Genomic DNA, 21301 nt, shown 5'->3' with positions numbered 1-21301 from the left:
GCTCTTTCTGGGCGGCGCTAGAGAGAAGTAGCTCCGCCCCGCCAAGAACTTTTTTCCTGGTCCGCATCGGAAAAGTAAAAAAATCAACGGCTGCATCTTGACAACTTCCTGCGGTGCGTGGTCGCCATTCAAGCTGTTGTTTCTTTCATTTAATCTTCTGGGATTTATTTGAATAGATTTTTTATTTACATAGATCACAGCTCAGGAGCTGCGACACTCGCCCATCATGCCTCGCAGGCAGACGCAAATGCGCGGTCCTAAAGACCGGGACCAGTCCCTGCAGAAGTCGAAGAATCCCGCACCCAAGAACAAGAAGTCCGGCAACTACCTGAATGCATTTGCTATCGCAGAGAGCGAAAACCCCGGAAAGCTGGGAGTTAAGCGCACCCGTCTGGGCAAGCAGGACGAACCGTTCAAACGCAGGCGACACAACCCTCAAGATGACGACGATTCGGACGGCCCGGACTACAGCAAGCGCCGTCGCACTGAAGACGATGAGGCGGAAATGGACTCGAATGCTGGTAGCGATGGCGAAGGACACCGGTGGAGGATTGGCGAGGTCGGTAGTGACGATGACAGCGAGTTGGACAGTGACGAAGCCATGGGTTCCAGTGATGAGGAAAGGTTCGAGGGCTTCACGTTCCGCGGAAGTTCTACGATGAAGAATAAGCCGAAGCAGAAGGCCCCCGAACGCAAGAAGCGCACTCGCGATATCAACTTGTCCGAGGATGCTGAAGTATCGGAGGAGGACGATCTCGAAGACGACGAGGACGATCTCGGAGAGGATGCGATAGATTTGACTACGGCTTGGGATATGAACATGGCAGAGGAGGAAGAGGAAAAGGCTAAGAAGGCCAAGTCTAAGTCTAAGCAATCGGCTGAAAGCGACGAATCGGAAGAATACGACTCTGAGAGCGAGGACAGCGACTCCGACGACAATGACGATGAACTGCCATTATCGGGAGACGAAATGGACGAAGATGAGGTGGATGAGCATGGTCTTTCCAAGCTACAGGACTTTGTAAACGCTATGAACACCGAGGGTACCACGAAGACGGCTCGAAAGACAGGCGGAAAACAGGAACAAGGGGCCCCTACGGAGTTCGGTCTGACTTCTACCAAAAAACTCACTATTGCCGATCTTTTGCCTTCTATTACAGATTCTCGCCTGAAGAGTTCCCTCAAGCATGTCGACGCTGCTACAACCTCAAACAAGAAGACGTCCGGTGTTCCTGGCAAGCTGGATGCGCCTCTTGCGAAACGCCAACAGGATCGGCTGGACCGAGCGGCCGCATATGAGAAGAGCAAAGAGACTCTTGACCGCTGGCTGGAGACTGTCAAGGCCAACCGCCGAGCCGAGCACCTTATGTTCCCTTTGCCTGATCCCGAAGCAAACCAGACACACCGTATGGGCGCTGCTGAGCCTCGAACCGACCTTGAAAGCACCATTCAAAATATCCTTCAGGAGAGTGGACTCACTGAAAACAACGGAAAGTCGGCTGAAGAACAAGTGCAGGAGTTTGAAGAGCTCCAGGCGCGGAAGCTGCCTATTGAGGAGATCAGGGCCCGCAGGGCGGAACTACGGAAGCGTCGTGATCTGCTCTTCCGGGAGGAGGTGCGCGCCAAGCGCATTAAGAAGATTAAGAGCAAGTCGTACCGTCGTGTGCACCGCAAGGAGAGAGAGAGGCTTGAGCAACAGGAACGCCAGGCTCTCTTAGAAGCTGGCGTGGACCTGGATGAAGAGGAGAAGGAGAAGAACGATCGTCTAAGAGCGGAGGCCAGAATGGGTTCGAAGCACAAGGAGAGCAAGTGGGCGAAGAGCCTGAAGCAGACTGGCCGGACCGCCTGGGATGAGGACGCTCGACATGGCACACAAGATCTTGCTCTACGGGAGGAGGAACTACGGAAGAGGATCGAAGGAAAGCGTGTCACCAACGGTGATGAAGACTACCTTGGCTCGTCCAGTTCTGAGTCCGAAGATGAGGACCCATGGGATGAAGAGGCTGGGTCAGATGCTGAGAAGCGCAAGATCCGCCAGAAGCTTAGCCAGCTGGAAGGCGACGATGATGCTGACGCAGAGTTCAAGGGACCTCATGCCAAGCTCCTTTCGATGAAGTTCATGCAGAATGCGGACGCTGCGCGTAAAGCAGAGAATGATGCCGAAATTCGACGTCTCAACCGGGAGCTCCACGGTGAAGAATCGCAGTCTGAGGCGGAATCTGAAGTCGGTCGGCGGAAGTTCGGTCACAACAAGGAGGAGGCGAAGACAGCAAAGCTGCCTCGCAATGAATTCGAAGAGGCACCGGGTTCTGACGATGAGGATCAGCGAGAGGCGGACCAAGAGGTCGACATTGTTGTTGACCGTCCCGCAAAGAAGGGACCGGCCGTCTCCCAAAACAAGTCCCGTGGTCGTCCTCAAAAGGAAGTCGTAGAAGAAGAAGATGATGCTGCTGCTGCGGAGGAGAACCCGTGGCTCGTGCAGACGAACCGCAATAACCGTCGCGCCACTGTGAACGACTCACAGCAAACTGTTGACATCACGCTAGATGACGCGAATGTCAGCAGTGGTAAATCGAAGAGTGCTCCCAAACCCCAAAAGGCATCGGCACCTAGCAAAAAGAAGGTTGATGCCGAGGTGTACGGTAGCGATGAGGAGGAGAGCGTGCCAGTGCTTCTCAAGAATCATGATCTGGTGAAGAGGGCTTTCGCGGGCGACGAAGTCGTGCAGGACTTCGAGCAAGAGAAGTTCGACACCATCAAGGAGGAGGACGATCAAGTGATTGACAACACCCTCCCCGGCTGGGGTAGCTGGGCCGGTGATGGCATCAGCAAGAAACAGCAAAAGCGCCAGAAACGGTTCCTCACCAAGGTCGAGGGAGTGAAGCCGGAAGACCGGAAGGATGCCAAGCTCTCCCGGGTCATCATCAACGAGAAACGGGTCAAGAAGGTAAGAACGACGATAAGTCGGGCTCTAGCGCGTGTGATCCTTAACTTGTGCATGATGAACTAACGTCCGCTGTTCTGTCTAGAACACCAAGTACATGGCCACGCAACTCCCTCACCCCTTCGAAACGAAGCAGCAGTATGAGAGATCGCTCCGTCTGCCCATCGGTCCTGAGTGGTCTACTAAGGAGACTTTCCAAAATGCAACCAAGCCACGCGTGATGATCAAGCAAGGTGTCATCAAACCGATGGAAAAGCCCATGGTTTAATGTATGTGGTGGTCCGGCTACTACGAGTTGGCCGTCATGATGGGTATCTGGATAGACGAGAGCAAGGCATCTTGCCTACCTGGGGTCTTTGGGTGGCGTTATTGTAGAATTAAGTTTGGTCATGATACCAAGTCATTTTAAGATTTCTCCGAACGATAGGTTTATTGGTTTAGAGGCTGCGACTAGAGGGTTGTCAAGGTGATGATTTTGTGTCATCCCCGCATCAACCGGATTATTCGTAGCATCCGATCTGCAGACCAGCACTGGTTTCAAGTTATTTTAGTGCTGGACCCTTTGTGCAGGGCATTAGTCTCCGGGGTTGGTCACCCTCCTATAAGGTTGTCGAATAAGCAGTGTTTTGGATCCAAGATGACCAGGTCTGGTGAGTCCCTGCACCGTGATACTCTCTTCTCCCAATGCGGAGCGGTTTCCTTGAATGCAGGCCACATGGACATCGAGATTCGGTCCGACTTGGATCCATGGAAAGGAGCAAGCCACTCAGAGAGAGAGTTGCGTCCCTTGCAACGACGACTGACAGGGTGGAATGCCACGACGGGCGTTGGCTGGGAAGAATCAGAGATCGAGCATTCAACAATCAAACTAACGAAATTTACTTTTAACCTTGGCGTATGGGTACATTCCTTGATGCCTAGGGAGCATACGCCTCCCAGACCAGGTCTTGAGAGAAAGCCACAGAGAGTCAAGTCAAGGACCATGAGACACTCGAAGCCCGGTCGCAAAGCTGGTCGGATAGTATTCATTTGTCCTTTGATCAGAAGGTGAAGGAGGAGAAAGTACGTAGTTCTTGGGGAAGTATATGAGCATGGGGGGATGCAGGAGTAAACCATCGATGCTCCACTTGTTCTTGGTTTACCCGCATCTTACAAACAGAACAGCGACAAGCAACTCAACAGTTACCATCACCCGTCCTTCCACTCTCCCTCTTCTCTCCTCTCTCTTCAAAACCAACTACTAGTTTTTATCTGTTCACACTAGTAATTCGTCCACGACACCATCAACAATCAATCAATCATTTGGCCCTCCATCAGTTAATGCAAATTAATTTCGATTAATCAATCTGCCCTCCCCCCTTCATCAGCTGCCTTAATCATCCGGCTGCAGTAAGCTTCCATCTCCCCTGCACATACCCGCCCGACTTCAGGCAGATGGCGCTCTGCATGCACCACGGCTTGCAGAGCCCGAGGATGTGCATTCCACCCCCCTCAACCCTACATTCCCCGTGCTATGTTTCCGTTATGCCTCGAGGTCTGGGATCAGACACCACAACATTGACCATTGTGCAGATCGACGCCTCGTAATACCTCCGTTGGCACTTGTTCCAGCCCGCCAGTGTTCGTCTGGTATCCTTTCTGCACCGGGGCCGGAGTTTTGCCCGGGCCTGAGATTCCTACTGGCTGAGACCGGAATCTATACTCGACCTAGGTGAGTTATTTCACTGCTATTTGAAAAATGTCTTCTCCCGCTCGATCTTCTCCTGTTGTTTACTATCCTTTCCCATCCCTTCCTCATATACTGGAGCCTGTCTCTCGAGTGTTCCGTACACTCGAATAGTATTGTATACGAAAGGAGACTTGGGAGATCCAAACTTGGATTGTTTCTCTATCTCTGGCTCCTACTATAATACTCTCCTTAATGATTCCATTGCGGTCATTGTTACTGTTTTGTTGCATGTTTTGATCCTTCTCCTCAACCAACCCCACTGGCTGGTCACTTTAATACATATAATAAGCCTTTTGGCCTTGGGACGCCTGGCGGAGCTTGGACCGTCTACTACACCTTTTATTTTCTATATCTTGTCCGAGGAGCACGGCACAGATCTTCACAATGGAGAGGAAACACAGATGGGGCTCTTCATTCTTACTAATGTGGCTTCTAGCTGCAGAAGGAGTATACTCGGCGCCGAGACAAACTTCTTCAGCTGCGTCTTCGAAGACGCAATTTCCACCGGGTGCTGAAACTGAAAGAGTACTAGCAGGTACAAAAGGCGTAAGTGCCGAATGGCCAGACTATCATGGAGTTGGTTCTAATAACCATTTAGTTCTATCCGACCAGCCTTGAGCGCGAGGGCCATCCGGTGCGCCCAACCCCGACATCCACAGGGAAGGATAAAGACCCCTTGGGGCTTGATGGACTGTTTGATGCCCTGGGAGATACCGCAAACCTCCCAAACGAATTATTGAGCGAGTTTCTACCGGGCTGGGATAAGAATTACCCAGTGACCGTACCGGTATCAGCATATAAACCGGCTAGTGCGGATACAACTACTTCAGCTACCAAACCACAAACGGAGCCAGAGACTTCTGAAACCTCCACGGCGGAAGCTCCTAGTCAGAACGTCCCAGAGGCTACAACCGCCACTTCTCAGACCAGCAGTCAAGCACCCAGTACAACAAGCGTGACCCAGTCCTCAAGCTCAAGCTCAGCGAGCCAGGCCCAGCCCTCAAGCTCAGCAAGTCTGACCACGACCGCAAGTCAAACAACGCAAGCCGAGAATTCAATCACTTCATCTGTCGTACAAGGTAAGACTTTCATTGGGTAATTGTCTTATAATTTCTAACATGCCTTGGCCTTAGCCTCAGTTACATCAATGTCTGGTCAGGACGTCTTTGTGCCATTGGCGACAGGTCCAATTCCGCAAACCATTACGGCGCGGAACGATCATCCTGTGCCTAAGAAAGGAATTGTATGTATTTCCGTCTTCAAGATGTCATAACTTTCCTAACAAACACAGGAAAATGTCACGACACCGATCGAGACAAACAAGTTCTACGCTGGACTCTTCCTAGGTTCGCAGACCAATACTACCTTTACCCATCCCTATGGTGTGTCATGGGCGAAAGGAAGCGGGAATGCCCAAAGTTATGGAATGGCCATTTCCCACAACGAGGTTAATGTCGTTGCAAATGGCCCCACCAACACCAACATTCCTGGCAATCCCATCCAGTACTACATCAACCCGATTGGCATTCAGCATATGATTCTGTCGGCCACAGAACTGAATACCTCGACTGTGCTGACCGCGGAAAATCTTCTGCCATTCTCCGCTGACGCTGTTCTGAGTCCCACTCCCGGGTCAAGCCAAAGAATTACCATCCCTCTGGTGCAGGGAATGGGCTTCGTCACGGGCATGTACAACAACCTACAGCCCCTGATCCAGAGTGGTGTTTTCTTCAGCAAAGTCGTCACGGCTTCCTCGCCCCGGATTGGCATCTACAAATACAAGGTGTCACTGGCGGATGGAACAGAGTGGCTTGTTTATGCCATTCCTCAGGATGGAAAGGACCCGGATTTCCGCCTGGAATCCAACACCAACTTCCGTGGCCCAAGCGGGTGGTCTGGTACGATCCAAATCACCAAGAACCCAGCAGGCGCGTCTGGGGAGAAGCTGTTGGACGGCTCTAGCGGTGTCTTTGCTTTGGAAGCTGCTGTATCCGGGTCGGTTCTAAACGGTGCTGGTACATACAATCTGGCATTCGCCAAGACAGGGAAGCAGCTGCAAGAGACACCACTGCTCATGTATGCCCTGCCCCATCACGTCGAATCGTTTGACAACACTACCAAGGGCCGTATGACCAGTATCTCGCTTCGGACAACGACAAAGGGTAATGCAACTGCTGTTGTAGGAGAAACCTGGACGATGCTTGAGCCGAACCTTCCGACCCAAATGGGCTTCGACCCGTGGACTGTATCGTCCGGTAATGTCAACAATCTGAGCGCTGCTGCCAAACAAGTCATCCTCTCTGTGGCGCCCACCGAGCTCAACCAAAGCATCGATCAACAGTCAGACCTGAATAGCATGTACTACAGTGGAAAGGCATTGAGCAAATTCGCGACCCTTGTTTACACAGTGAATAAGCTAGGAGGTAACCCTGATCTGGCAGCCTCGGCCTTGCAGAACCTCAAGACCGCCTTTTCTCGCTTCGTCGACAACAAGCAACAGTTCCCTTTGGTGTATGACAGCGTATGGAGGGGAGTGGTGTCCTCTGCCAGCTACGGAGGCGATTCTGGTGCTGACTTTGGAAACACTTACTACAATGACCACCACTTCCACTATGGATATTTTATCCATGCTGCTGCCATTATTGGGTCACTTGATTCGACATGGCTCACGGATTCCAACAAGGCCTGGGTGAACATGCTTGTTCGCGACGCTGGAAACTCGGCCGCAAACGACCCGTACTTCCCCTTCTCGCGCTCATTCGATTGGTACCATGGGCACTCGTGGGCCAAGGGTTTGTTCGAGTCGTTTGACGGAAAGGACGAGGAATCAACCTCGGAAGATACAATGTTCGCCTATGCTCTGAAGATGTGGGGAAAGACGATTGGCGATGCTAGCATGGAAGCCCGCGGCAACCTGATGCTGGGAATCCTCCGACGAAGCTTGCACAACTACTTCCTCATGGAGAGTGACAACAAGAACCAGCCTGCCAACTTTATCGCCAACAAGGTGACTGGCATTGTAAGTTCGGGCCTGCCCTTTCACTTTCATCGTTAGTAACTGACATGTGTTCAAGCTGTTTGAGAACAAGGTTGATCATACTACTTACTTCGGTAACAACCTGGAGTACATCCAAGGGTATGCATGTCCTCTATGAGTTTATTCGTGCATCATGCTAATCTAGTCAAAGCATCCACATGCTGCCCCTTCTGCCTTCGTCGCCATATGTACGAAGCCAGAACTTTGTTCGCGAGGAGTGGAATGCACTCTTTTCGGCCAACGCCACCGACCCTGCGTCGAACGTCACCGGAGGATGGAAGGGTGTCTTGTACGCCAACCTGGCCCTGATTGACCCTGCATCTTCGTGGAACTTCTTCGCACAGTCCAACTTCGATTACAGCTGGATTGATGGTGGCGCGTCACGTACATGGTATCTTGCATTTGCAGCGGGTCAGTATATCCCTCCAGATTCTTTAATGAAGCAGTTGCTAACAACGTCGCAGGCTTGGGCGGAGGTCCTGCTTAAGGACGCAGCATAGCGATGATGCATTTGATATATTTGGTTTGGCATTTTTGATTGTCCAGGACTTCTTTCCTGGAAGATATGCAGCATGCGTTGCTGATATGATTTGGCTGGCGCCGTCTACTATACCTGTTAATATATCCGACTATCCTGTGGACGTAGTGATATAGATGTTTATTTATGACTTTATCTACATTGGCATCGATAGCAAAGAAAATAATATCCTTGACACTCAGCATTGTTAGAAGTTCTATTGCCAATACCGACCGTAACATCAAACCCTGCCATCTCCCCAACACCGCCACTCAGCCGCGAAGCATAGCCTCAACCCCCCTTCGAAGGCTGTACAGCCTCATAACAAGCTTATCTCTCGCGAACACAAAGTGAGACGTATCCCAATCACCAGGGATCTATCGACCCCGCACGTGGCGGGTTACGTGACCTAGCCTAATAACTAGTACTTAAGTAGTAGTTCTTATGCTAGGCTGAGTTGACCGGGGGAGGGGGGAAGCTCGAATGTGATCTGATAAAGTGAGACAACCAAATAATCGCCGTGGCTTATGCATCTATCCTAGATAAGAACGTACATACATAAAGTTTGCTAAGAAGGCTGCCTGATGCGGAAAAGAAATATTATACATACATACCATACTCTTCGTTCCTGTGGCTCAGCTTATTTGTGGAATGTTACTTGAACAAGCCACAGTAAAAGTAATCTATCTATCTCATTAAGAGGGAATGTTGAGGGTTTGGGTAGTAGCTCCTAACCCAATCTATTCTATTTAGACTAGTTAAGTTAATATTAAGTAAGTAATTAGTCGACACTTTCAATCTCATCTCGATAGACTAACTACCACTTAGTATACTGAGAATCAAACAAAGTGTCAAACACAGTAATCTGATTGGTAACTGCACCTCAACCGATGAGTGAAAGTGGGTCAAAATAGCAAGGGACGGGGGGACGGGAAAAAGGAGTGCACGGATCAAGTTGGGTCTTGCTCCAAGTAAAGTATTAAGTAAGTTCCGTGATCCATCTGGCAACAACATATTTCTTCGAGGGTTTGAAGTTTAAGCTCATTTCTTTTGGCTTGAAGTAGTAAGGCAGTTAAGGTGGCTGGATGGATGTCTTAGCCGCTTATTGATTCTGTATTCTACAGTACACTGTGTATGTGGCTGTAGTATCCAATCGGAGAGAAGTGCCGTTCGTCAGTGTCAAGGTACTTTGTAGGATGTATACGAGCATCACAGTTACTGAAGTAGGAAAGTGATTAGTAGTTACTTAGTTACCTGACGCTGTAATAATGTCATAGTTGTTAAGTTCTAGTTCACTGCTGCTGTCACTCTTTGTCAAGAATATCTCCGGGCTTTCCAATATTAGCAAATCCGGCAGCATGTCATGTTGGATGTTAGCAACGTGTTGCGACTCTGTGGGATGATCAATCGATTCATGTTGACTGAATTCAGATTTTTGTTGTTCAAATCTCCCAATCTTCAAAACCCGTCAACCAGCTCATAAATCTTAAACGCAGTCAAAACCAGCTACTTCATGGTCCAGAACTTTGTGAGTAACGAACGAATGAGCATGTTACGTCAAAGGGGGGCCATGGGCCATTCCCCTGAGGGTGGGCCTGATCGTGGCAGTGCAGAATGCATAGTGAACTAGTGAGTGGGTTTTTCCACCGTCATCCGGTGTCACGGCAGTCCCAGGAACATGGTATGTTTGATCAGTAGTAATTTATTCATGATGAGGGACCCTGGCATAGTGGGGATTTGAAATTTGAGGAAGGATGCTATGTATGTAGATAGAATTATCATGCTGACTTCTTTCTTAATTTATTGAACTGCATTAGGTATCAAGTTGAGATTGGAGTTTCAAAATTTCAAGTGATTGAAGGTGGCTGGAGCTGGAAGCATCAGACCCACCCGGATTAGTCCGGGAGCTCGAGTCTCGTCACAAACAGCCGATTCCTGCTGCTGCTTTCTCATCCTGCATCGGGTGGGAAAGCAAAAGCTCAGGCTCTATCGATCTATCCTCTGCATTAGTCGACATCACCATTACCCGGCATGGAGAAGCTGGTCCGCACGCTGGTGTCTATCACTCTTTCCACCCAGTAAACACCCAATAATCCTAACTTTTCAGTCCTTCCTTTTCAAACTTTCCTTCTCAAGTACTACTACTTCCATTTCCCGGTCGGCTTCGGGCAGTATCCTCTGGTCCCAATTGTCTCCCGCGAAGTGGTCAACGTCATCGTCATCCAACTCCCATCATTCTCTCGTTTAAAAGTACCCTTCCTGCCCAGAGAGTCAAGTTAAAAAAGATTTCTAACCCGTCTCAGGTAGCATTACGACTGTCAGTCACTACGAGTAACTACTACTTTATTACTCTTTCTCAACTTAAACCCCCCACACCCTGCCACAATCACACTGGGCAGCTTTCCACACTTTCTTCCCCCCTCCATCAATCCCTGGAACGTTGGATGATCTGGATTGAGGCTGTGCAGCTGCCTCCCTCCTTTTGGTCCATCCCCTCAGTCTTTGGTCCACCAGAATTTCCTCATCAACCAATTACCACCGCCACTGGAACATCCGGAATCGTGATCACTGCTTAGCGACTCTTTCGTCTAACCACTAGAATTTGTACGGGTTGGAGTACGTAGCCACCATCTCTTGGCCCCTGTACCTTGCAAAACTCCCTTTCTTTGGTTCATTCATCACCCTGGAAAAAAGCTCAACGTGTGCACGCGTCGCACGGTTCTAGCCATTCCTGATTCGCCGTGTCCAAGCCTGCAAGGTGGCTTGTGCTGTGATAATCCTTTGCTAAGCACAGCAAAGTTCAGAAGAAAGCCTACCCACGCGACAAGCCACAACATCAGACTTGCTCCATCCGATCACGGGGTGCTACATTGGCAACCGACTGTTCAATTCGATTAAGCCCCGTTACCAAGAGACGACTGGAAAAACTTTAGATCAGAAGACCCAGTCGCTCATATCGCTTATATCTCTCAACCCCCGTTTGTTGTGGTTCCAGATTGTCGCCACAGGACTGACATTTCCCAATGGGTAAGTGTTAGAGAGAGAACCATCGTTCCTTAGCACTCCTCATCCATGTTTCGAGTCCTACTCCTACCTAATTCTTAATTCCGTTTCCCCACCTCAAGTTTCTTCACATCTACGTCCCTCCTTAATTCAGGTATCATTGTCCTTCCATTCGTTTGCTTTTACATTTTGCTTTCTCACTTTCTTGCTGGCTGGCTATGATCGGCACGGCTTGTTGTTTCTTCACGCACACTGGGATCAGTATACTCTGTGGCAGTATATCCGGTCGTTCATAAGCTTTACACTTTCCCCACTCTTTGTTCGTTTAAACTGCTTTGTCGTGTCAACTCGCCATTCCTTTCTTATTTGTTATTCTCACAACACCATCCGTGGCGAATGACGACCATTGCCAGCCTCTGTCTCATCTTTTCACATCTACCCGCCTCGTCCTATTAGGTGCTACGCTCGGTAGACTGGGCTAACATAAATTTCAACGTGCTTTTACAGCGACCAACAATATCTTCAAGTCGTTTAGACGCTACTCCTGGGGCCCCAAACGGAGAATGACGGGCCTATCATCTGAAAATGGTTCCACGGAGCCTGATGAGAGAGCAGCATTGCTCGGCGACATTGCTCGCAGTAACTCCGGCCTCCGTCCGCGACAGCAGAAGCAGCACTGGTCTCACTGGCCGAGGCGTGTGGCTCATTTGACCTGGTCGACTCTCGTTCGCGATTATGTCAATGTTCTGCTCATTTTCGTGCCACTCGGTATCGTCTCCGGTGCTCTCCATTGGGACAGCACCGTCATTTTCACCTTGAACTTCCTAGCAATCATCCCTCTGGCCTCTCTTCTGAGTTTCGCGACTGAAGAACTGGCAGCCACCATGGGCCAAGCCCTAGGAGGCTTGATGAATGCCACGTTTGGCAATGCTGTGGAGTTGATCGTATGTATATCTCAAACTCTTGTCTAATAAGTTGTTATGACCCGGCGCTGACAAGCATTGCACGAATAGGTCAGTATCATTGCTCTGAAAGACAACCAAATCCGCGTGGTCCAAGCCAGTATGCTTGGTAGCATCCTGTCCAACATTCTGCTCGTTCTCGGCTGCTGCTTCTTCGTCGGTGGTCTCAAGTACTCGCAGCAATCTTTCAATAGCACAGTAGCGTCGACAATGTCATCCCTGATGACGGTTTCGTCTGCTTCGCTGATCATTCCCGCCACCCTTTACGCCTCTTTGAGTGGCTCCAACGATAAGGAGCAAAGACGTGACAACATCCTGATCCTCTCGCACGGAACTGCCATCATTCTTTTGGTTCTCTATGTGATGTACCTCTACTTCCAGCTCAAGTCGCATGCGGAGCTCTTCGAAGCAGCCAACGATGAGCTGAATGATACAGAGAACCAGGGCGGCGAAGTAGAAGAGGCTGAGGAGGAGGAGCACTTGCTCAGTCCGTGGGCGGCCACTGTTGCATTGATTGTCATCACGGTCTTGGTTGCTATCTGCGCCGACTATCTGGTTGGAAGTATTGACAGCATTGTGACGAAGACTGGCATGAGTCGCACATTCATCGGTCTGGTTCTCATCCCCATTGTTGGAAATGCCGCAGAGCATGTGACCGCTGTTGTTGTCGCCTGGAAAGGAAAAATGGATCTTGCCATTGGTGTTGCCATCGGAAGCAGTCTTCAGATCGCTCTGTTTGTCACGCCATTCCTGGTCATTCTTGGATGGATTATGAACGTGGATATGACACTTCATTTCCATATCTTCGAGACCATGGCCTTCTTCATCTCCGGGCTGGTCGTGACATTCTTGATCCAGGACGGAAAGTCGAATTACCTCGAGGGTGGACTGTGCTTGGGAATGTAAGTTGCTCTTATACTGCTATGTTTTCACTCGCCTAGGAGCCTTCACTAACCCGTCACAGGTATCTAATTCTGGCAATTGCCTTCTACATCTACCCAGACGATGTCAACGAAGACGCCCTGTTCAACCACTAATATGTTGTTTAATGGGTTGGGCACTTATTGAGCTGCTGCCTACCAGCATCTCCGCTCACTTTCTCATTTTCTATCTACTTCTTCCTCGTCTCTCCTTAATGTTGTTTAACTCGAGTATGCCGTGTAACAAGCGAGCTAGCTTCCTCGGTTGGGCTTTGTACAGACATGCCCGGATGCTGTTCTGGGAATTTTTCACGTTTTACTATGGGAGGTGCTTTTGTGTTTCATTCAAGCTGCGGGTCAGTGCCACTGTATGCCAGACGGGCTACAATTATGTATTTCAATAGGCCAAGAGCCGAGTTTTCAAAAGTCGCCAATGACTTGTGTCTGTGCTGCAGACCGGAAAACGGGTTAATCAGGAATACTAAAACGCTTTTGCCAGATTTGCAATCATATATCGGACATTTAACTTAAACTCTCATAAGATGCAGATTATCCCGTAGAGATTAGTAGTAGATAAAGCGATAGAAATCGTCACCCCGTCATCATCACTGTGGAGGCATTCCATCATGTCTGCAATCCAAGGAAATTCTTGGCGCGGTGGATGACTCAGCCGCGGTTGTGGAGAGGAAAATCGTTCGCCGGCCTCCAAGGCAAGAGAGCCAGATTCGGGTCGATGTGACTTCCTCACCTGCCATCCTCCTTGACATTGATTGTTCATTGAGGGCCTATATCACACCATGCCGCCGCGTCTCAACCTTTTCACCGCACGGGCGGTCCCCGTTCTTCGTCAGTCCACCAACAGCTCGGCTGCTTCCCGACGCAGTTTTGCGACCATCCTCAACACCAATCGGCCTTGCGCGGCCTCGACTGGCCATGGCTTGAAGTCTGGCCTGTCGGCTTCTGTTCGGACGCAGAGGAGGTGCAACTCCTCGGGCTCTGATGGTCAAGATAGACCCAAGGGCCCGACCGAGGACCCTTTGCCCCATGTTAGCGAAGAGGCCGCGGAGGTCAGCAAGATCATGGATAAGAAGTGCGATGGTACCCCAGCCAGTCCTGAATTGGAACAGGGAACGCCTATTTCTGAGGTGTGTTGATCCATCTGGGACGCCGTGTTGTGGCTGTTGCTGCTGCGGCTGCTTGTTCCGCGGTATCTGGGTCCTGTATATTGACTATTATCTCCGCATAGATCCTGCAACGTGATAAGGAGGCCCTGAAGCATATGCCCAAGGTCATGCAAGACCAGATGAAGCGCCCCTCCGGTAGCCGTTCATTCTCGACGTCCGCTCGCCGCCTGCAGCCAGAACTTCAGGGAAAGGAATTCGATGATGCCTCGGCGTCGGTCGTTGCCAACATGATCTCCCAGGTCAACCAGCAGGCCACCGAATTGCACCCTGGACTTAAGTTCGAAGTGCCCGAGAACCTTCCCAAGACTGAGAACTTCCGCAAGAGATACGAGACGATAGTGGAGCAGTTCACTAAGCTGCTTATGCAAGATGGCAAGCTGAGCAAGGCTCAGAACGTATGTTTACTCTGCAGGGGAACTTTCTTATTTGAGAGGACTTAGACTGACTGGTTTTCTGGATTAGACTATGGCATTCATTCTGGATCACTTGCGCACTGCTCCTCCCCCGAACATCAACCCCCGGCGCCGCTTGCTGCCGGGCCCTCCCGCTCCTCAGCTCCCTCTTAACCCCGTCCTCTATCTCACCTTGATTGTCGACTCTGTCGCGCCTTTGCTCAAGCTCCGTCAACAGAAGGGTATCGTTGGTGGTGGTGTGTCTGTGCAGGTCCCTTCTCCTCTCGCTCTGAGACAGCGCCGGAGAACCGCGATCAAGTGGATCATTGATGCCTCTGACAAGCGTAAGGATAGTCTGTTTGGCCAGCGCGTGGCTAACGAGCTGGTTGCTGTTGCTGAGGGCCGCAGTGGAGTGTGGGAGAAGAGAGAGCAGGTGCACAAGCTTGGTGTGGCTGGCCGTTCTAACCTTGGATTGGTTGCGCGCCGGAGGTAGTGTACTTATTCTAGCTTACTTGCGTGAGGGATGGCGAGAGAGTCCCATTTCTACTGTGATGATATCAGAGGGCGTTCGGCTACATTGTACCTATGATGGTATGCAGTAGGGGAGCTAGAGAGATGGATGGTTGGATGGTGTTGTATATTATCTGAAACCTGTACCTCATTTTCTTTGACTGTTTTGAAAGCATTTGGATTAGAAAATTTACGCATAATTGATTGAAGAGGAGATATCTGACTACTAGTACTTACTACTGCTAGTTTATAGCCTAGCTAAAGTGAGAGTGAGTGATGCGACTAATGAAGTCCTCGACTTTGGCCACGAGCCAATGGCACGGGCGATGACTAACAGCGCTAGTCGCGGCTGGGACCCTCTCCAATTCTGGCCAATTCTGGTCCCCGGAAAGCAGCTTATCTGTAGCTTCACCGATCCGCATTGCCTGCCTCCTCGCGATCTGTAGGATGCACTTCATTTCCTACAGGCATCTTTCCATTGGCGTGTTAAGCGGCATGCTTCATTGACAGCTGGTTCGGGTGCAATCCCTGTTCTAGACGCGTGGGGAAGGAGAGTCTGACGCCGATCGGGTATAGTACTGTACTAACTATTCCTGCTGGCGTCCCGTGCTTCATTATTCGTCCTCCCGATAACGACCAACGCACTGCAGATAACTACCAGGCTAGTATACACGACCATCAACTAGCTAGCGTTAGCGGCACGACCTGAGAACGTGGAACGTCGCCCATTCAACACCCTCGCACAAATACGCTGGACAGTCTCCGGCCGCTGTCTCTGCTGCCCCGCTCTTCCCTGCCTCTTTTTCTTCCTGTCCAACACCGTGTCGTCGAATGCCGGCGATCGAACCTGGGCACGCATCGCTTCTGCGAGGGGTGCCTCTCCCGACGATAACGACGTAACCCCAAGTGGCCAGTCCATCGAACTCGGCCAGTATCCTGACACACCTGCCACAACTGCCCGCCAGTCTCACGCGACTCTTCCTCCTACCCAGCTGACTGACCCGGGGTCTGAATTTCCTCCCTACCATCGTACAGACCACCGGGAAGGTCATCCTCAGAAGTCTACACCGTGGGACAAACCGGTTATCATCAAATATTGGATAGAAGCTCTTCGTCGTCACCCTCACCGCCACCAGAATAGCGGTTCCGCCGACAAGATGAAGTTCTCACATAGCATTCAGTTCAATGCGGTGCCGGACTGGAGTGCTTATTATCTGGCTTACAGCAATCTCAAGAAACTGTACGTCTACCCTCTCTGTCTCTCTCTCTCTCTTGTCCTCCGCCGGGGGAATTTTCTTCCTTTATTGCGAATGTCACATTACACTCCGAGACTGCATGTTACATTGGCGGAAATTCTCTCTGTTGAATGGATCCCTCTAACTGTTGTCCAATGTTCAGGATTTACTCCTTAGAACAGGAAGTGCATCGATCGGCCGGACATGACCATGTAGATGTTGAACAAGCGCCATTGTTAGATGGCGGCAGTCTGAACACTGATGCGATATTTCGTCGGGCTCTGGATGCAGAGTTGGAGAAGATCTGCTCGTTTTATCAATCCAAGGAGGCGGAGATATTTACAGAGGTCGAGGACGTCCTCCGAGATGCCGAGGAATATGCGCACAGGGCCGATACGATGAACGTCGATCCCATGAGTGATGCCATGATCAAGGGTCGCACAGCCAGTTCAAGCTCCAGACAGCGGCCTGGGAGCATTGTTCGTCCGGTGCCATCGAACCAGGAACGGCGTCATAGCGCATTCAGTGAAACACTGGCCGATGATGACGATGACGATGCAGACAGTGACGACGAACCCGCGCATCAGTATCGACCGCAGTCGCATGGCGCTGAGTCTAGCAATCCGGATGGTAGTCGTACGGACGACATGAGGGACTCGGTGCTCTGGGGTGCCGATTCCCGGATTCTGGGCTACAGCGGTCCGTCCGCGCACCGCGGGGGTGCACACGACGAGCACTTTTCAGATCCAATTGTCGTAGATCTCTACAATTCGGGGCTCTCGCTGAAGAAGCGGGCTGTTGCGACTTACGTTTCCATCTGTGGACTCAAGTCGTACATACAGCTTAACAAGACCGGATTCTCCAAGGCGCTGAAGAAGTACGATAAGATCCTTGACCGCAATCTGCGTCGGGAATATATGAATTCCGTCGTGTCTTTAACGTATCCCTTCAAAGACTCTACCATGGAAAAGGTGGATGACAACATTCGCAAAGTCGAAGAGGTCTACGCGAATGTCGTCACCACCGGTAACATTCCCCTCGCCAAACGTGAACTCCGCCTGCACCTCAGGGAACATGTTGTTTGGGAGCGAAACACGGTCTGGAGAGAGATGATTGGTATCGAAAGGAAGGCTCAGGCTGCGAACGTCGGTATTCGCAGGACGCTTCTGGGCGGAGACGAGGATCCTTCCAGAGCTCGACGCCAGGGGGACGAGCAGGAAGTGGTGTCCAAGATGCTCAGGACGCCGTTTGGAGTCATCCGAATTCCACAATGGCTCTGTAGTTTGAGTCTCGTCACCCTTGTTCTCATCCTGCTTGCCTTTGGCATTTTGTTGTCCGTCCCGATAATGGAGAAGCCGGAACAGCAGAATTGTCTGGCCATGCTTGTTTTCGTCAGCTTGCTGTGGGCTACAGAGGTCGGTTCATCCCCTACATCCTTCTTCAATAGCTAACCTTGGAGTCTGTCGCTGCAGGTTATTCCTCTATTCGTCACATCGCTACTCATTCCTTTCCTCGTCGTGATGCTCCGTATCATGTTATCCGACAACAAGCCCCACGAACGCTTAGGCGCGAAGGAAGCCACCGCCGCTGCTTTCAGCGCCATGTGGACGCCAGTCATCATGCTGCTGCTTGGAGGCTTCACCATCGCTGCAGCGCTGTCCAAGTACGATATTGCTCGTCGTATGGCCATGTTCGTCCTGAGTAAAGCCGGGTCCAATCCCAACATCTTGCTGCTCACCAACATGTTTGTGAGCATGTTTCTGAGTATGTGGATCAGCAATGTTGCCTCGCCGGTGCTCTGCTACTCGATCATCCAGCCTCTATTGCGTAATCTGGCGCCCGATTCCAGCTTTGCCAAGTCCCTTGTCCTAGGTATTGCTTTGGCCGCTAACGTGGGCGGTGCCGCGTCGCCAATTGCATCGCCTCAAAACATCATCGCTTTGCAGAATATTTATCCGAGCATGAGCTGGGGGACCTGGTTCTTCATCTCACTGCCAGTGTGCATTCTCTCCATTGTCGCGATCTGGATGCTTCTGGTGCTTACCTTCAAGCCCGGTCGCGAGAGGGCCGTCGCCATCCGTCCCTTGAAAGACAAGTTCACAGGAGTTCAGTGGTTCATCAGTATTGTCACGCTGTCAACCATCGCGTTGTGGTGTGGCAGTCACCAACTCGAGCATATTTTCGGAGACATGGGCGTTATCGCCATTATTCCGATGGTCCTGTTTTTCGGCACGGGTATCCTTAATAAAGAGGATTTCAATAACTTCCTCTGGACGATCATCATTCTGGCCGCTGGTGGTCTTTGCCTCGGAAAAGCCGTCACGTCCTCGGGGCTCCTTCACACCCTTGCGAATGCCATCCGCCTGCGGGTGGAGCATCTGAGTCTTTATGGTGTGCTGCTTGTGTTCTCCGCCCTCATCCTGGTCATTGCCACGTTCATCTCCCACACTGTGGCCGCCTTGATCATGCTCCCGCTTGTGCGACAGATCGGACTCGGCATGGACGACCCGCACCCGAACCTGCTCGTGATGGCGAGCGCATTGATGTGTTCGGTAGCCATGGCTCTGCCTACAAGTGGCTTCCCTAACATGAGTAAGTCGCCCTCCACTAACAATACCAGATAAGTATATATGTACTGACAACTCGCAGCGGCCATCATGACCGAGGTACCCCAGACGGGTCAGCGGTATCTGCAAGTCCGTCATTTCTTCACCCGCGGTATCCCCGCCAGCTTGATGTCCTTTGCCGTGATAGTAACGGTAGGATATGGGTTGATGTACATTGCTGGACTGTGAGCTGTTATTACCTGACATCTTACACTAATTGCTTTGCTTTGCTTTGTTATTGGTTTACCTTATATGTGATGGAACGCGAAAGATAATAGGCCTGATGTGAGCTGATTTAGCCACGCGGCGCAATCTGGTCTGGGCATGCTTATTTAGATGGTGCGTTTTTATGGTGGATGTTGCTTATGGTTATACTGGATGGTGATGGTCCCGATCTACTTTCTTCTTCTCTTTTCGCTTGGCTAGATGATGAACGATAGAAATATACCAGTTTGAAGCTATAGAATTAGGAGATGTAGGCTATAGACTCAATTCATTATCCTGTACTAGTAACTACTGACCATTAAAAAGAGAATGGTAGTATGATAGAAAGTACAGGTCTGTACAGCAAGCACCATTGACACAGAAAGCAGCTCCTGCACCTGCTCATGCATAACACACGAAAAGAAAAGAAAGGAAAGAAAAGAAAGTAAGCAATATCATCATTCATCAATCGCGTTATGAAAATAAAAAGACAACCAACCACAACCAGATCTAGACCGTATCAAGCAACAAGTCACATCATGAACATAAATAACATGACATAACATAGTAACATATGTATGATGAAGAAAACCACAAGTCGGTCAAGTAGTAGTAATAGTTGTAGTAAGACGAAAGGTATCGTATCAAAGCATCATCATCGAAGACAAATAACAAGGAAAGAAAGAGTATAGCAGAACACCACGGTAAGACCACACGAGCGGGATAGTAACTAGTAACTGAACACTTCAAACCAACGAGACTGACTTTTTCCAACAAGAAAATCCCAGTACTCTTACCCCATCTTCAGCACACTCAGTTCCTATCCGCACGAATTAGTCACGTATGTCCCAATATATAAGATGTATGTATGTGTATAGTGTAGTAGTAATAGTATATCGGCTCGCTCGATTTCACGAACTGATGTATATCAGATAAATCATAATAGGGTGGGTTTTATATCAAGTTGCAACCCAGGGGCATGGGCATCAACGGGAAAAGAAGGGAGGGGGAGGAAAAAAGAAAAAGGGGATGGGGGAGAGGGATAAACATACAACAACCCAAGGGTAAGATCACCATGAATCTTAGCCTTCAACTGCACCTCAATATCCAAATTGAGATCAAGTCTCAACCTCAACTGCTCATCCTTGCCTTCCTTTTCATCCCCGCCGCCGCCTCCACCGAGGATCCCGCCTACAGCTTTGCCCGCACTGCCTGTTACTCCGTTCAGTGCGTTGCCTGCTGTGTTTTGGACGAGATCGCCGGCTTGGCCCACGCCGGGGAGGCCGCCCAGGGGTCCGCCGTCCTGGCCTTGTTGTTGCTGTTGGGGACGCTGGCGGCGCTGGCGACGGGGGCGGTCTACTTGTTGGTTGTTGTTGTCCATGTCGGAGTATTCGTCTCTTTGGCGGAGTTTCTGGGGTGGTCGGGAGCGACGTTTACGGTCTTGGTTGTTGGTGGGTTGGGGGGCGCGTTGTTCTGGTTCTGGCTCTGGTTCTGCTTCGGAGTCGGAAGATTGGGGTTCTTGTTTGGGGGGTTTGGTGTCTTCTTCTTCTTTTTCTTCTTGTTTGGGTTGGGGGTCTTGTTCTTCTTCTTCTTCTTGAGGTTCTTGTTTAGGTTGAGGGTCTTCTTCTTTGTCCTCTTCCTTGGGTTTGTCTTCTGTGTCGTTGTTGGTGTTGTTGTCGGTGTTATCCTCAGGCTTCTGCTCTTGTTCTTCCTGATCACCAGTAGGAGGGTTCTCTTGTTGAGGGGAGGAAGGGGTAGAGGTATTGTTCTCTCCTTCTTGGGAAGGGTTATTGGTAGAAGAAGACTCAGGCTGCTTGGACTGATCAGACATGATGAAAGAAAGAGAAAGAGAAGAGGAGGAAAGGGAAATCAACGAGATCTAATACTTCAGCGGCGGTCTGGGGCACGGGGACGTACACTATATAGGGCTCGGCTGGACCGTCCAATGGCCGGGCAATATTTATAGATGCAGGTTGAAACTTACCCGTGGAAATACGCAAGGGAGAGAGAGAGAGTAGCGAGCAGAGTGAAAGTAAAGATGAGGGAGGGGGGCGGAGG

General features: G+C 50.4%; 5 protein-coding genes across 5 annotated transcripts; 4 read left to right on the top strand and 1 right to left on the bottom strand.

The window, feature by feature from the left end:
- The first annotated feature begins 88 nt into the window (after window positions 1–88).
- BO85DRAFT_448677 (UTP14 family protein) lies at window positions 89–3365 on the top strand. Its single transcript, XM_025659996.1, has 2 exons — window positions 89–2947; window positions 3030–3365. The coding sequence occupies exons 1-2, from the start codon at window positions 227–229 to the stop codon at window positions 3210–3212; spliced, it is 2904 nt and encodes a 967-aa protein (XP_025516586.1). The 5' UTR covers window positions 89–226; the 3' UTR covers window positions 3213–3365.
- A 1321-nt stretch (window positions 3366–4686) lies between these two features.
- Window positions 4687–8431, top strand: BO85DRAFT_419476 (endo-1,3-beta-glucanase Engl1). The gene is made up of 7 exons (XM_025657861.1): window positions 4687–5219; window positions 5272–5752; window positions 5807–5916; window positions 5965–7692; window positions 7748–7809; window positions 7862–8121; window positions 8175–8431. Exons 1-7 carry the CDS (start codon window positions 5058–5060, stop codon window positions 8195–8197), a joined length of 2826 nt encoding a protein of 941 aa, XP_025516585.1. The 5' UTR covers window positions 4687–5057; the 3' UTR covers window positions 8198–8431.
- Window positions 8432–11793: 3362 nt separating this feature from the next.
- On the top strand, window positions 11794–13229 carry BO85DRAFT_458826 (calcium/proton exchanger; the record flags this gene model as incomplete). Its single annotated transcript, XM_025661607.1, has 3 exons — window positions 11794–12174; window positions 12244–13094; window positions 13157–13229. The coding sequence occupies 3 exons, from the start codon at window positions 11794–11796 to the stop codon at window positions 13227–13229; spliced, it is 1305 nt and encodes a 434-aa protein (XP_025516584.1).
- A 604-nt stretch (window positions 13230–13833) lies between these two features.
- BO85DRAFT_468286 (putative plasma membrane phosphate transporter Pho87) lies at window positions 13834–19525 on the top strand. Its single transcript, XM_025662250.1, has 8 exons — window positions 13834–14257; window positions 14359–14691; window positions 14759–15177; window positions 15452–15600; window positions 15889–16438; window positions 16597–17848; window positions 17906–19025; window positions 19083–19525. Exons 1-8 carry the CDS (start codon window positions 13910–13912, stop codon window positions 19226–19228), a joined length of 4317 nt encoding a protein of 1438 aa, XP_025516583.1. The 5' UTR covers window positions 13834–13909; the 3' UTR covers window positions 19229–19525.
- Window positions 19526–20056: 531 nt separating this feature from the next.
- Window positions 20057–21074, bottom strand: BO85DRAFT_437806 (uncharacterized protein; the record flags this gene model as incomplete). Its single annotated transcript, XM_025658643.1, has 2 exons — window positions 20057–20063; window positions 20296–21074. 2 exons carry the CDS (start codon window positions 21072–21074, stop codon window positions 20057–20059), a joined length of 786 nt encoding a protein of 261 aa, XP_025516582.1.
- Window positions 21075–21301: the final 227 nt, after the last annotated feature.

Source organism: Aspergillus piperis (assembly GCF_003184755.1).
Source record: "Aspergillus piperis CBS 112811 unplaced genomic scaffold BO85scaffold_7, whole genome shotgun sequence".
NCBI classification, from domain to species: Eukaryota; Fungi; Ascomycota; class Eurotiomycetes; order Eurotiales; family Aspergillaceae; genus Aspergillus; species Aspergillus piperis.
This window is presented reverse-complemented; position numbering and strand designations above follow the sequence as displayed.